Below are 16830 nucleotides of genomic sequence, written 5' to 3' on the forward strand. Positions count from 1 at the left end.
CTAATAATGGTGTAACAGGTTTGTGGTGCTCGTGTTCCCTTCCGGGGATGGCCTTGCCTGGTAGCTTTAGATGGATTGTTCTCATGGGTATCAGGTCTGTACTGATTTGCATAAGACAGGCTTTTTTATCCAATGGCACAGTGGGCATAAAATGATGGGTTGGATACCTAACTGGAGCTATTGAAAGTGGTTTAGAATTGTGAAAAATGGTGTGGGAGGGGCAAAGTGTGACACCCCATTTATAACCAATTCAGGAGGGACATTCCCTCTACTTAAAAATGACATTTAGACGATAAACACTGAAATTATGCTATTTTAACACATTAAACCCTCACTTTTTCTTGGTTTGGTTGTTTCACTCAGACTCCTTCAAGGTATCCCAGTCTGCTCAGGAACTCATACTAAGATCTTTTTTTTCGTTTAATCAAACCATGCCTTTGTGCCAACAGGGGGTAATGTTATTCTAACTGTGTTCAAGGACTGTCTGGATCCCTCCCAACAAGTGGCCTGTGGAAGAGAGTTTCAATTCCAAAACTCTAGGTACTTTATCCAGATCAGTCGGACATGCTGTGACTCTGACTTCTGCAACAAAGGGGAGGTGGAAGGTATGTATGAGAGTGTGTATGGACCCTGACATCTGTTACACAGGTAATGTGCAGGGTAGAAGCAGTCTGTGACTCACACATCTGTAACAGAGAGTATGTAATTAGGAGATACAGTCTGTGACTCCCACACCTACTCCTTAGGGAGTGTGCAGGGTATGTTCTGTAACAGGGGGGCATGCAGGGCACATACAGTCTATAACTAACATCACTAGTACAGGGTATGCATAGGGTATGCACAGTCTGTGACTCCAAACTTCATTATAATCACAAAGAAGGGGCGAGGGTTAAGGACAATTTATACTCTGCCACCCCGAACCCCCCGAGAGAACACTAGTATACACATGAAAGGGGTGGGAAGAGTAAATAATAATACCATATGTACTAATGTGGTAAAAGATAGAGCCAGCCCCAATAGGGCAAATCACTCTATTTGGAAAAACTGCCCTCACTCACACACCGAGGTATGTGACATGCTTCATCATTGGGCCTGCTTACAATACGCCCTGGTGTACCCCACACAGGACGGAGCATAAGGGAGGGGGGAAAATAATAAATTCCACTTAACACAACATATAGTCAAACAAACTAAACAGACACAACACTTAACACATCCACTGTGGAGAAAATAGTGCAAACACCATGTGTTTCAAACCGAAAGGTGCGACAAAGAAATTGTGCAGTATGAGGAGTGATTTAAGACTGATTAAAGGTGTCAACTAGAAAACCAACTTTATTAAACGTTATTTGGCACCTCTACCAGGATTAAAAAGATGAAAGAACAGAGGATGGGAAAGTGCCTTCAGGAGATAATTAGGAACCTCAAGGCTTCCCTCCTACCACTGCCAGAGTCAACATGTTTCGACCGCTCTTGATGCGCCTGTATGGTCACTCCGGTCTTCGTCAGGACCGTCGCATTCTATCGGGGTCCCCCCGTGATCTGGGGGAAAGTTATTACCCCTACAGGGAGGTAGGTCCAAGAAATCCTTACCAATCCTGTGTAATCTATGGAGAGTGTCCTCCTAAGTGCGGGAAAACAATCACTGTGGCAAAGAAAGAAGAACAGAGGGGGCGGATAAGGACCCTTATGTATATCCACCCATTCCAACTTTCAAAAATATACTTAGTTTGATTTTTAGCCACTAAGTGGTGTGTCTGATAAGTTTTAGAAAGCCCCAGGTGCATTGTCGTGCATGGGCTACTTTAATAACAACCTTAAGAGTCCCTATGTAGTCTGAGAATCTTAGGCATGCATCCCTTATAATAAACCATTTATCTGTCTTGATGCAGACAGCAGTCCCAAGTACTTAGAAACACTATATACAGTCCAAAAACCGATTCCAACCAACAGTATCCAAAACTGTTGTAATGTACCCACTGTAGGTGTAACACACAGTCATTTCACTTACCGAGTTTATGTATTACAAACACTCGCACTGGTGTCCGGTGTACAGGAAGCCAGAGAACACAATCTGGAAATAAACATATAGAGGGAACAATGAGGTGAAAAGTATATGTCCCTCGTATATGTCAAAACACTCCCGTGTTCTATTCCACTATAGTTGTCCTCTTTTAACGAGTGGAGAAATCGCCTATGCCAGGAGCGATCCCCACTCACAAATTAGCGCTCAGATTGCCCTCGTCAAACCGTGAAAACCGCTTATGCCAGAAGCGTACACCCCTTCATAAACGTGCACTCAGAATTGCCCTCGTCAGTGAATAAGCAGCCGCTTATGCCTGAAGCGATTCTCCCCTTCCTACTAGTGAGGCCCCCAAGATACCGTTCTGAAGGATTGTCCTCCGCAATTCTGGTACAACTCGTGGCACCGCGTAGATGGAATACGCGGTGGTGCACCCGCCTACTTGTTCTTCTGGGATGCACTCGCGTCCCACGTGACCACGTCTAAGGACGTCATCGCGTCTCCCGTGTGTGACCCGAGGATCCTGGGAAGTGTGGTTTAACGCGCTCATAGCACACCGTCCCCAGGGTTCAAGGCTGCTGAGGGAACAAAAAATACCTTATTGTTAAAATAGCGTGATAGTATGGAAAAATTCCCTGATATTACCCTTAATAATATGGCATGATTATTCTCAGATAATATGATGTTGTTCACCAACATTCCCCAAATAATGGTGTATGAGATGTTAGAGAAAATACAAAATACTTGTAAGAAAATCAGGAAAAGTCAGAAAATTAACCAAATGAGTCCCTAAGGAAGAGGTTATAGTTATTGGGTGCACAATTAGTTAGGCGCACTTTATGTACCATATTCCTCCTTGAATACGCAAGAAGGCGAGTAACGTGGGGAAATGAACAAAAGGGATCAAAAAATTCCCCCTTAGTGGTAACCCATGCCTCCACACTTCATAGCATTGAGGTGTGCAGTGGAGTTAGAGTTAGAGTTCAAATTCTGCAGATGAGAGATTAAAAGACCTTTAAAAGAGGGGATGTTTAGAATATGTACAGTCTATGACACTGACACCTCTTTAGGAGGGGCTGTGCAGGGACATGCAGTCTGTGATTCTGTCATCTGTAAAGGAGGGGCTGTGCAGGGACATGCAGTCTGTGGTTCTGTCATCTGTATAGGAGGGGCTGTGCAGGGACATGCAGTCTGTGATTCTGTCATCTGTAAAGGAGGGGCTGTGCAGGGACATGCAGTCTGTGGTTCTGTCATCTGTATAGGAGGGGCTGTGCAGGGACATGCAGTCTGTGATTCTGTCATCTGTAAAGGAGGGGCTGTGCAGGGACATGCAGTCTGTGATCCTGTCATCTGTAAAGGAGGGGCTGTGCAGGGACATGCAGTCTATGACACTGATATCTTTAAAGGAGGGGCTGTGCAGGGACATGCAGTCTGTGATTCTGTCATCTGTGAAGGAGGGGCTGTGCAGGGACATGCAGTCTGTGTTTCTGTCAGCTGTAAAGGAGGGGCTGTGCAGGGACATGCAGTCTGTGATTCTGTCATCTGTAAAGGAGGGGCTGTGTAGGGACATGCAGTCTGTGATTCTGTCATCTTTACAGGAGGGGCTGTGCTGGGACATGCAGTCTGTGATTCTGATATCTGTATAGGAGGGGCTGTGCAGGGACATGCAGTCTGTGATTCTGTCATCTGTAAAGGAGGGGCTGTGCAGGGACATGCAGTCTGTGATTCTGTCATCTGTAAAGGAGGGGCTGTGCAGGGACATGCAATCTGTGATTCTGTCATCTGTAAAGGAGGGGCTGTGCAGGGACATGCAGTCTGTGATTCTGATATCTGTAAAGGAGGGGCTGTTCAGGGACATGCAGTCTGTGATTCTGTCATCTGTAAAGGAGGGGCTGTGCAGGGTCATGCAGTCTGTGATTCTGTCATCTGTAAGGAGGGGCTGTGCAGGGACATGCAGTCTGTGATTCTGTCATCTGTAAAGGAGGGGCTGTGCAGAGACATGCAGTCTGTGATTCTGTCATCTGTAAAGGAGGGGCTGTGTAGGGACATGCAGTCTGTGATTCTGATATCTGTAAAGGAGGGGCTGTGCAGGGACATGCAGTCTGTGATTCTGTCATCTGTAAAGGAGGAGCTGTGCAGGGACATGCAGTCTGTCATTCTGTCATCTGTAAAGGAGGGGCTCTGCAGGGACATGCACTCTGTGATTCTGTCATCTGTAAAGGAGGGGCTGTGCAGGGACATGCAGTCTGTCATTCTGTCATCTGTAAAGGAGGGGCTGTGCAGGGACATGCAGTCTGTGATTCTGATATCTGTAAAGGAGGGGCTGTGCAGGGACATACAGTCTGCGGTTCTGTGATATGTAAAGGAGGGGCTGTGCAGGAACATGCAGTCTGTGATTCTGTCATCTGTAAAGGAGGGGCTGTGCAGGGACATGCAGTCTGTGATTCTGTCATCTGTAAAGGAGGGGCTGTGTAGGGACATGCAGTCTGTGATTCTGTCAACTATAAACGAGGGGCTGTGCAGGGACATGCAGTCTGTGATTCTGTCATCTGTAAAGGAGGGGCTGTGCAGGGACATGCAGTCTGTGATTCTGATATCTGTAAAGGAGGGGCTGTGCAGGGACATGCAGTCTGTGATTCTGTCATCTGTATATATGAGGGGCTGTGCAGGGACATGCAGTCTGTGATTCTGTCATCTGTAAAGGAGGGGCTGTGCAGGGACATGCAGTCTGTGATTCTGTCATCTGTAAAGGAGGGGCTGTGCAGGGACATGCAGTCTGTGATTCTGATATATTTAAAGGAGGGGCTGTGCAGAGACATGCAGTCTGTGATTCTGTCATCTGTAAAGGAGGGGCTATGCATGGGACATGCAGTCTGTGATTCTGTCATCTGTAAAGGAGGGGCTGTGCAGGGACATGCAGTCTGTGATTCTGTCATCTGTAAAGGAGGGGCAGTGCAGGAACATGCAGTCTGTGATTCTGTCATCTGTAAAGGAGGGCTGTGCAGGGACAGGCAGTCTGTGATTCTGTCATCTGTAAAGGAGGGGCTGTGCAGGGACATGCAGTCTGTGATGCTATCATCTGTAAAGGAGGGGCTGTGCAGGGACATGCAGTCTGTGATGCTATCATCTGTAAAGGAGGGGCTGTGCAGGGACATGCAGTCTGTGATTCTGTCATCTGTAAAGGAGGGGCTGTGCAGGGACATGCAGTCTGTGATTCTGTCATCTGTAAAGGAGGGGCTGTGCAGGGACATGCAGTCTGTGATTCTGTCATCTGTAAAGGAGGGGCTGTGCAGGGACATGCAGTCTGTGATTCTGTCATCTGTAAAGGAGGGGCTATGCATGGGACATGCAGTCTGTGATTCTGTCATCTGTAAAGGAGGGGCTGTGCAGGAACATGCAGTCTGTGATTCTGTCATCTGTAAAGGAGGGCTGTGCAGGGACATGCAGTCTGTGATTCTGTCATCTGTAAAGGAGGGGCAGTGCAGGAACATGCAGTCTGTGATTCTGTCATCTGTAAAGGAGGGCTGTGCAGGGACACGCAGTCTGTGATTCTGTCATCTGTAAAGGAGGGGCTGTGCAGGGACATGCAGACTGTGATTCTGTCATCTGTAAAGGAGGGGCTGTGCAGGGACATGCAGCCTGTGATTCTGATATCTTTAAAGGAGGGGCTGTGCAGAGACATGCAGTCTGTGATTCTGTCATCTGTAAAGGAGGGGCTGTGCAGGGACATGCAGTCTGAGATTCTGATATCTATATATGAGGGGCTGTGCAGGGACATGCAGTCTGTGATTCTGTCATCTGTAAAGGAGGGGCTGTGCAGGTACATGCAGTCTAAGACACTGACATCTGTATAGGAAGGGCTGTGCAGGGACATGCAGTCTGTGATTCTGTCATCTGTAACTGATGGGATGGGCAGGGACATGCAGTGTGTGATTGACAGTTGTGACAGAAGGGGTTTGCAAGGTTCGTAGAGGGTGACCCTTCTGTGACATAGTGTGTGAGAGGTTGGCCTGGCATATGATGCCCACTTATGTAAGTGGGCACCCAGCATCAGTCCAGACAGCCCTTATGGTGTTTTAGAGGTCTTAGACAACCTTAAAAAGATCTCTAAGTGCAGCTGAGGAAAGCAGCATTAAGTCCAGAAGGAGTGTAAAGCAGCATGATCTACCAGAACATAATCTTATAAGTATAGATTAAATGAAAAAAGAACCACACAGTGTATTTATATATTTACTTTTAATTTAGAAAGTGCTCTGATACCTTTGTGTCAAGTGTGCACCATATAAAACTGATAAATAAATAAATCCTGGCAAGCAAGGTACTCAGAGTAAGTAGGATACAGGTTCCTGACAGTACATATTGTGCCAAGAGAGCGATAGCAGTGACTAAAGGAAAAGTATATATTAAAAGAATATTAATAAGGGGTGGAGCATATGGTGGTATAAAATGTAAAAGTACAGAAGCAACATAGAAAACACTTTATTTGTCGGAGGTCTGATCTCCACGCCATCAGAGGGGTTTCAGTGGTGATTGTGATTTGTCTCTGTGAGGGTGTGACTTATTAGGTTGGTTTGACTTTAACCTCATTGCTTGGTCATGTCCTCCAATCTCTTTTTCTCCCAGTCATTTTGGTTATGGGGTCATGTCCAGGTGTTGTGGATGGCATGTATTGTTGTTACAATGCCGGTAAGTAATCATGTTTATTCCTCTTATGAATTCAACCAGCCCTCCACTTGACTCGGGTCTTCAAAGTCTGATGTTCGGTCTTTGTTTATGATGAGCATGATAGATAGATCCAATAAAAGGTATCTAAATCCCAGTGTTATGACCCAGTGATCGCTCGTGGAGAAGGAGTCATGTTTCTGTGCAGTGTTCATAATGTAAGTATCATCTTGATGCCTAATAAAAGAGGCAATAATCTTTCAGGGGTTCTTCTTAGGTTGAGTGTTGCATGATCTCAGTCTGTGTGCTCTTTGGGTTTCCAATGGGAGGTAATATTCATGTTCAGAGGCTCCAGGAGAAGGTTTGTCAGGAGTACAATCATGTAATCTCTCTCCATTTTGTCAGGTATGCCAACAAAATGCTGACAATCTTGATAACTTCTGTACTCTAGGTCTGTGATCATCCTTTGAAGGAACCAGTGATCCGGTTCCCAGTCTATGTATTTCTCAATGTTCTGTTCTGCTAAGGGTAATCTATCTTCTGTATTGAGCAAGCATTTTTGGAATGGTGTAATGTCTGAGTGTATTCACAGGATCTCTGCTGTTTGTCATTATGATAATTTTACTAGTCACTGCCTAAGTGAAAAGCATACATGTAGCAAGGAGAAGTAGTGAAGGAACCAAAATATTACACTAATGGACTATACTCACCAATATCCCATATACCTTATTTATGAATAATAAGTCAGTCGGCAATGGAGAAGGTTCAATCGTTTATTCTGCAAATACAAGCCCTGACAGCGGAGCCTCAGTCTACACGACCCTCGGAGGTGCGCAGAGGAGACTGCCTACATGCAAGTGGTACAAAGCATATATACGTTTCACACACAGCACGATGACACCTTACTAGGAAAGATACAACTTGTCAGTGAGCCAGCAGGAAGACCCATATAAGGCACAATTGATTGCTAGTAGCTAGGCCCAAGGTATTCCGTGGCAGTTCAGTAAGGTGCCTCCCTTTCTATCTGTAGCTCGGGGAGTGCAAGAACGGGATCTGCTAGAATGTACGCATCCCACTAGAAGGGCTGGTGTGACCTTGGGTTTCCCTGAGCTACAAACTAGCGAGAAGCGCAGACAGCTAAGTCAGCCATCGTGGTTTCGTGCAGAAAGCTTAATCACGTGATTTCAGGGAAACGGTACTTGACACAGAGAAACGAAACAAGATGGCTCCGGTCACACCAATAGGTTTGACCAGCGACAGTGTGAATCGTTCCTAACTACAATAATACAATAAGAATATTGTAACACTAACATGCGGCTATAAGGTTATATTGTATATATTAGGCCAATAACATTTATTTATCGGATTTATATCCCATCAGACGGCCCTTTTGGCCTACTATAGCCAATATAACTAGATTTATTCTACAAACACTCCCTCATCGATCTGCATAAGATCTGAAACTTCTTTCTGAATCATTTGTTTTTCGACTTTGGTCTGACCAGAGATAGTCAAGGCAGACGTAATTCTAGCTGCAAAAAAGAACAACACGCCAGGCCACAGTAGAGACATAGGCAGCAAGTAAATATAACTCCAAAGGCTCCAGAAAGAATCATAAATATCTTCCAACCCCAGGTAGATAAAAGACCACAGAACCATCCACTAAGGGGCCAAGTAGCATTGTCGACATGTGCTTCACTAGCTAACCGGTGTAATTTCTGAATTGTAAGGTGTATGGTTAGGGCCAAATCAGGAATTAAAACACAACAAGAGCTGCCGATCACGCGGCAGGCACCTCCCTTATCTGCAAGGATGACCTCAATAACCATTCGGTTCTGAAGCAAAACAAGCCTCGTAGCCTGAAGCTCAACAGTACCATTGGTCAAAATCCCAGTTGTGGTCTGAACCACGTTTTCCACTATTCTTGACAGGCATTGTATACTACGGCTATTAAAAATTGGTTCCCTAAAAGGGGTAAGACCCTTGGCGAAATCTTCAAACTGTTGCAAGGAGGTATCAGTCTGATCAGTACTATCGGTACCGAAACTCCTGATACTCCGGTTAGATTCTATCTCTCTTCTAACTAATTGATGTGTCTTATGATAGTCAGATGGGGCAATATAAACTGGGGGGTAGAGGAATGAAAGGTAACACCGCCCTGCCCATCCCCGAGGAAGCCATGTATATGCGTTTTCACCGCACACAAAATATACATTGGGGGGAGTAATCACAGGAGGAGTGCTGTATGTCTGCAAGGTGTAAGTGTAATTACATCTACTGCTTCCTACCTTAATGTGACCTTGTCCCTGTATGCAAAAGGCAGAAGTACCATTTATAATGGGAATTGGCAAAGCTTTGTCGTTAGTGACATTTCGTTCTTTAAAGTGCTGCAAATACATGGTGGAGTTGAAAAGTTCAAAATCCTGCATTTCCTCTTCTAACCAGGTAGCATTTTTATATTCAGTTTATACATTCATAAAAGCATTTGGGTCCAAGGATCCCTCTCCTCCATTTCCTTCGGCATCAGATCCTTGATGCTGCTCTATGTACTTCAGAATGGCCTCGTAGTCTTTTTCGGTATATATCTTAGGTTCAGCTACATAGTGAGAAGACATCAGTGATAATAATTGAAACCAGGCTTCACAGCTAGCTAAGTGGAACAAGGGTAGGGAGATGAATAATTCATGCTGATGCATTACTGACGGGAGTAGCCCACAGACCCAACAGTTCGTCTTGTTGGTGGTGCTATGGGTCTGATGTAACATTTCAATAAAAACATTTTTCGCATAATTTTCTCTGTGTCTAGCCTTATGTGGAGGTAAGGAATAAAAGAGGTGTTCCTCCGGGGCAGGGGTAGTTCCTAGCAGTTTCTGTACAGGATGCTGGAATTCTAAATATACAAATACACACATCAAAATTACTGTGATTATAACAATAAAAGCAACAAATGCCACCTTCACTCTGGTGGGCCATCCTGAAAATGATTGCATATTATCAATATACCGTCGAGGGGCAAGTGATCGTTCATCTTCCATGGTAAATCGGGCAAAGGGAAACATACTCTCTATAAGTCCAAAGTCTAACTCGGTTCCTCTCTAAAAGTCCAAATCTAATCTTTCTATCCACAAAGCGCACACACCACCAGAGGGTTCTTCTCCCTGTGTCCCTTAGAGTCTCACAGGTAGACTCCTATCGTTCATCAAAAAAGAACAAACTTTTATATTCCAATAGTACGATTCCAGTAGCACGACCGCGGCCCTTAACTCAGTCTTTCTTTCTGAACAGAGCTATTTATCACAATGTTCCAAGCTCTCAACGGGTTCAGTCCAGTGTCTCACTCAGTACCCCAGTAAGACTATCCGATGTTCCTCAACTCAAGTCTCTGTCTAGCTCCTACCAGTGGAAGCTGGGGTACCGTGCTGTTTTCGGGGCCGCAGGTCGTATTTACAACGGCCAGGTTGTTCCTGGTCAGGAAACAATTCCGCTGCAAGGGCATCTGATGCATCCAAAGCCTGTGGTGCCCTGGGAATAACAGCTTCCGATGATTGGGCTGACGCACTTTCAACTGTGGGCAACACCTCACTCGGTTGCCCTATTTCTTGGGCGTCGGAAAGGGCACAAAACTTTGATTCAGCTCTCCCTCTTGGCTCGGAACTCCTTCTCGGTTCCGTAGATCAAACGGCAGAGGCAGTGGCAGCCGTTTCAGATGGGTGATGTGGATCCAGTGCTTTCTTCCATGCACTTTCACCGCCGTCCTCGTCACCAAGAGGATTTGATAGGGATCTGACCACCTCGGCTCCAAACTCGATTTCCGTTGGAAATTCTTCACCAGCACCCACTGGCCAGGTTCCAATCGATGTCCAGGACCCTCCGGTAGTGGTTGCAATGTGTCCGATACCTGTTGATGAATAGAACTCAAATCTTTAGTCAAAGCGTACAGATAATCTGTCATCAAAGGGTAATCAATATCCCTAAAGGATCGGGGTCTAGGGATTCCCCACACATTGGTGGGTCGACCAGAGATCACTTCATATGGGGACAATCCAGTTCTAGTGTGAGGGGTTGTCCTTAGGGACAGCAATGCCAATGGGAGTGCGTCAGGCCAATTTAGTCCAGTACTCTCACAGATTCTAGCCATTTTTAATTTCAAAGTGCCATTGTATTTTTCAACCAGACCAGCCGACTGAGGATGCCTGGCGGCATGGAACTTTTGTTTTATCTGCAGCCCTTCACAAACACTCTGTACTAGACGAGCATTAAAATGAGGGCCATTGTCCAAATGACCCGGGGCAAGCAATATTGGGGCAAGTACTCTTTAACCAGGGCTTTGGCAGTTGCAACTGCAGTAGCTTCTTTAGTGGGGTAGGCTTCCACCCATTTACTAAACGCGCATACCACCACTAGTACATACTTCAGATTATTTACTCTTTCCATCTGAAGGTAATCAATTTGTATTACCTCAAAAGGCAAAGTCGGTGGGGCAAAATTTCCACTCAATACAGATTCTCTACCTCCTGGATTATGACGTAAACACACGGGGCAATATTTCACTATGTGTGCTGCAGTTTTTGGGAAATGTTTGGGTTGTCATACTGGGTTTACCACTGCACGAATACCTTTCGCGCCTATGTGGGCCGGACCATGGGCCATGGTCACTTCAGCATATACCAATGCATTAGGTAGTAACCATCGCTGCTTCTCAGATAGATCTATCCAACAATCATTCTTATCTAGTTTTCCTACTTCCTGTTCCCATTTCTATACTTCATCTATTGTTGCTTCCTTTTGTAGTTCTCTCACACTTTCCATGGTGTTGTCAAAAAGGGATGTTTCTGTTACCCACCGGGCCGATGTGCTAGAAAACATGGGGCTCATTCTAGTCTGGGTTGTCTGTTTCACTACTGAATCAGCAAAAGCATTTCCCTTTCCAGTGGAGTTAATGATTTTCTTGTGGGCACTACACTTGATGATGGCCACTTTCTCTGGCAGTGTCAAAGCAAATAACAATCGGTCAATTCAAGGGCCATGTTGAATTTTCTGGCCATGTGTGGTAAAGAAACCCCTCTCCCGCCACAGCCTCCCAAAGCTATGGGCCACGCCAAAGGCGTACTGGCTGTCCGTAAAAATGTTCACCCTCAGCCCTTCACTCAATTCACATGCTCTTAACACAGCTATTAGTTCAGCTGCCTGGGCTGAGTGATGAGAAATCCTTGTGGTCTCCACCACCGTCTTTAATGTAGTAACAGCATATGCAGCTGTCGCAGTGCCATCTGGTAACTTAAAACAAGAGCTATACATACAACTCCCCTTGGGGTTCAGATAAAGGGGTGTCAGGGAGATCTACGCGTCCCTTTGTTTCCTCTTCTGTTCTAAATATACAGTCATGGACATCGTCCTTTTCATCATTTGAAGGGAGAGGCAGTAATGTGGCTGGGTTCAGATTGGCACATCTTTTAATTGTGATATGGGGTGCAAGCAAAGTTAGCTCATACCCTGTCAATCGAGCACTCGTAAGGTGCTGGGTCTTGGTTCTATTCAAAAGGATATCCAGAGCATGCGGTACTATGACTGTTATGTTATGTTATGTTATGTTATTTATGTTTTTTATATAGCGCAACGGATACTCAAAAAGCGTGTCCCGGCGCTTTGAGTAAGGGGAACAGATTCAGAATAACATAACACAATTAAAAAAAAAGGAAACACCACACACACAGAGAACAAGGAAAAGCGGCTAAGGAGGTCTGTGAGATCTGTATTCAAGACTATTCCTTCCAATTGCCTAATGGCCACCGCTACTGCAGCAGTGGCCCTCAGGCAACTCGGGAGGGCTCGTGCAACAATGTCCAGGACTGATGAAAAGAATGCACAGGGTCTTTGCTTTCTGCCAAAACCCTGTGTTAACACTGAAAGTGAGCAACCGTCCACCTCGTGCACATAAAGTGAAAAAGACTTTCGGTAATCTGGAGTACCCAAGACAGGTGCATAACAAAGAGCAGACTTTAAAGAATCAAAGGCTTCTTGACATTCATCCGTCCAGGGTAGTGGTTCATGCACATCTTTGGTTGTCAAATACAACAAGGGTTTAGAGAGAAGTGAATAGTTAGGAATCCACTGGTGACAGTAAGAGGTTATGCCAAGAAAAGCAAGAACATCACGTTGAGTACGAGTTTCAGACATGTTAGTTATTACAGATATTCGCTCTGGAGTCAATCGTCTCCCCGCTTTCGACAGTAAGTGGCCAAGGTAGGTCACTTCCTGTCGACAATATTGGAATTTAGAAAGAGACACTTTATTGCCCTTTGCAGCCAAATGGTTTAACAATTTAACCGTGGCCTCTTTACAGCCTCCCTTCGTATCAGAGGCCACCAAGAGGTCATCCAAATACTGGATGATCGTATTCCCCGCTGGCAGAATTAATTCATCGAGGACTGCCTTCTAGACTTGGCTATAAATGCTAGGACTCTCTGTATAGCCTTGAGGTGCACGAGTAAATCTTAAGCTTCGGCCAGCTAATGAGAATCTGAAGATATGTCTGCTATCAGGATGAATTGGGATACTAAAGAAAGCATTTTTTAGATCGATTACCGAAAAATACTGAGCAGTAGGGGCAATCATTGTCAGAATTGCAGTAATATCGGGTACCACTGGATATTGTGGGACCACAATTTTGTTGACCTCTCGGAGGTCAATTACAAAACGATATGTATTTTTATAATCCGGGGCACCATCAATCGGTGTTTTCTTTAAGATCGGTAAAATCGTGCTGTTACAAACGTTAGCAGCTGTCTTCTCTACCACTCCTCTCTGAATGAGGTCACGAATGATGTGCAACAAGGCCTGTTCACCTTCTGGTGAAATTTTATACTGAGGAATGCGGGGCAGCTGCGCATTAGGTTTCAAGGTTACTGACACAGGGGCTATTCGTAACAGACCTACATCGGTGTCTCCTGTAGCCCACAGTGTCCGAGGAATCGTAGAAAATTCAGGGGGAAGGCTTTAATTTTTGGAAAAATACTGAGCTGCATTTGGGGGTGGTTTCTGCATTGTTAAGTAGACACCATCGGGGAAACAATAAATCCATGCATTTAACTTTTTCAAAATGTCCAAACCCAAAAGATTTTATCCACAATTTAAAGTTAAAAGAAAATGTGAATGTATAGAAATGGGGCTTATGGTGAGAGGCAGAGGTTTAGAAACGGGGCTAACCACAGGTATTCCAGATAATCCCACTGATCCGTTATTTTGGCCAGACAGAGCAGCCCCTGGGACCAGTGTATGGGCAACTGAGCTATTCATTGCCCCAGTATCCACTAGAAATGTTCTCGATGTTCCCAACAGTTCCCCTTGTACATAAGGTCCCTCCTGCTCAACTGGTACTGTAAAGTGGCCCCGCTCTGTCCTTGGCTGTCTCATGCATAATCCTGTCCGTTATACCCATCATCCCTATAATTCTCGTTGTAGTACTGTCTAGTTTGGGGATTGTCAAAATAATTCTTTCGGGAATCCTCATGTTGCATCTCTTCTCGTCTCATGCTATTGCGGTCTATATTTCCTCGACCCCTTCCCTGTCCTCTATTAGGACCGTTCCTAGCCTGCAACAGAGGGCAATCTGCCCTCCAGTGACCTTCCTGTTTGCAATAGGAATATTGATTTATACCAATGTTCGGGGGACTTCTTCTACCTCTTCCCATCATCGAACCCTTTGGAAAGAGCCACGCCCTCCCCGTCCTGTATTCTGTCCTCTGCTAACTTGCTGCAACAGAACTCTAGTCTTTAAGTCCGTTGTCTTCTTTTCTGTCTTCTCTTTACTTTCGTTCTCTCGATGTTCATAATATTGAGCCATACTGAGAATTACTGATGGAGCAGCCATAGTCCACGTGCTCTCGGCTGCTTGGAGATGGGACATAACTTCGGGGAGCAAATTTGTAACAAACCTATTCACAAACAACCATACCCCACCTTCCGTGGATAGGTCCTGCCCACTAAAATCTATAAAGACCTTCTCAAATCTGGTAAAGAAATCCGACACGCTTTCATCCTTCTTCTGTTTACAGGCTGTTAATTTGTCCCAATCAACTTTTCTAGGAGGGAGGAGAGTCTACATATAAGTGATAATTTTGTCTGGTACTGCTAGTACTTCGTCTCTAGGTTTCTCTCCAGGCTTTCGTTCCTTGTCCCAGGTTCTTATTTGTTCCCCCGTCCCTCCTAATTCAGGAACATGGTCTGTGTCATGTATTTGTCTCCAAATGTCTACCGGGATCAATAGGCCAAAGAATAGCTCAATATCGGGTATCGTCATGATCGCAGAATTGGCAGCCTCCATTAATTCCTTATAATAAGCAGTGGGATTTTTACGGGCGTCGGGGAGCTGAGCTTTTAAAGTGAGGACCTCGCTTAGTTTCCAAGGGGTATAAACCCATTTTTCCTGAAGCCTAGCGTCCACGCGAGCCCTAGGTATTGTGTTATTGGAATCCCTTAATTCAGGTAGTTCTGGATAAAAGAGGGTGTGCACCTCTCTCATGGGGTGCTGCGCTCCCCAATCGGCACACTTTCGATGCATTCGTTCATGGTAAAGTACAAGAGTAGCTACGTTCTGATATACTTCATCAGCCTGTAATTGGAATTTAAAAGCTCGGTCTCTTATATCACGCAGTATTTGAGGAGGTATTCCCTCTTCGAAACACTGCTCCCACAATGAAATTAATCTGATCGCCATATTCTCTAAAGCCAGTTGCTGCGCAACTGGTTCAAAATCTTTCATAGTACTCCAAATGTCTTCCAAAGTATAAATTGGGATGCCTGGATTACTATGGCCTTTCTTTATTCCGTGCCCAACAGCGACCAAGTATAGACTCGTTGATCACTCAAGTCAAGTCTAAGGCGTTTGGGCGTGGTGTCTAGACAGGCCGTATATCGGGGATCTATGGCGGTCTGAGTCGGAGGGGAGAGAAATACAGGGTGTGAAGGAGTGGGAACAGCCGCGTCTGGCTGTAAAGATATTAAGGGTGAGGTAGTTGGTCGGAGAGTGGGAGGGGGAAGTAACGCACTCCGTACTGATCCGTCAGCAGGGGCGACCGTTCCTACCGGTGCTCCAGCGGCCAAGGCTGCTCCAAGTTGGTATGCTCGTACCAAAGGCACGGCTGGATATAATCCCTGTGGGGCATAAGGAGGAGGTGGTCGGGCTTCTAATAAGTCCTCTAATTCGTCTCCAGTGTCGGGTCGAGCCACATAACTTTTATCCGTCTCTAAATGGAACTGCCTATCCATTTGTACAATATTCTCTTCAACCTTCCCTTTATCATAAGCTATAGCGTTCTGGGTGACTGTCTGTCCTGATTTAAGCTTTCCCAATTTCTCTTCTCTTATCCGTCTTCGTTTTGCCTCCTACAACCATAGGTTCAAGGAATCAAACATCGACTGGCGACTTTTCTTCATAAATAGTTTGTTTTGGATGTAATTAATCTTTTTCTCGTCAAATGACCCTGTTAAAGGCCATTGCAAATCGGAATTGTCTTTAGTGTACTTGTGCCAAATCGTATTAAACAAAATCGGTGTAAGACCGTGTTTCACATACATATCAAAACTGGGGCTGCCCTCGGGGGTGCAGGCCGTCTTTCTTCCAGCCGTATATTTCGCCGACAGCAGCACCCAAAACATATTTTACTAAAACAAGGCATTATGATAATGTACACACAATTCTACTCACATACTCCAGAAACCATTCACATTCGGATGCGTCCTTCTCACCACTCACACTCTCGTATTCTTCTACTCTCTCACAATAAGTGCTGTAAAGTGTCGCAAGGTAATACGTATTCTATGCAAATGACGTCTTCAAAAACGAACAGAGCCCATCAACTCCTGTTCGGGAAATCGATTCAACAGAATTCCGGACCAACAAAATTCAACAACAAAAGAAACAGTCTGATATCACCTGGTAGGCGAACCACGAACCCTCTTACAGGCCATCCCATGGTCCTGTTCTGGTTGGGCCGAGCGTCCGGGCACGCAGCTCCAGAACCCTAGCTTACCCAGTTGCTCCCAGGGCTTTCCCGAAGAGGATTCGGCCGAGCGAGTAACTCCGTACACCGCTAAGGCACCAGGTGTGGTCTCAAGTTTCCACCAAACAAGTCCGTGAGGTATCT

General features: G+C 45.4%; 1 protein-coding gene across 2 annotated transcripts in view; it reads left to right on the forward strand.

The window, feature by feature from the left end:
• The window catches only part of LOC144828274 (phospholipase A2 inhibitor and Ly6/PLAUR domain-containing protein-like), a 230831-nt gene that overhangs the window by 136084 nt on the left and 77917 nt on the right, over window positions 1-16830 (forward strand). For both annotated transcript variants that reach the window (XM_078686353.1, XM_078686355.1), the window contains exon 5: window positions 450-605. In XM_078686353.1, the coding sequence (XP_078542479.1) occupies window positions 450-605 (156 nt within the window). The remainder of the gene's footprint in view (window positions 1-449; window positions 606-16830) is intronic.

This window comes from Lissotriton helveticus, chromosome 4_1 (genome assembly GCF_964261635.1).
Source record: "Lissotriton helveticus chromosome 4_1, aLisHel1.1, whole genome shotgun sequence".
Taxonomy (NCBI): domain Eukaryota; kingdom Metazoa; phylum Chordata; class Amphibia; order Caudata; family Salamandridae; genus Lissotriton; species Lissotriton helveticus.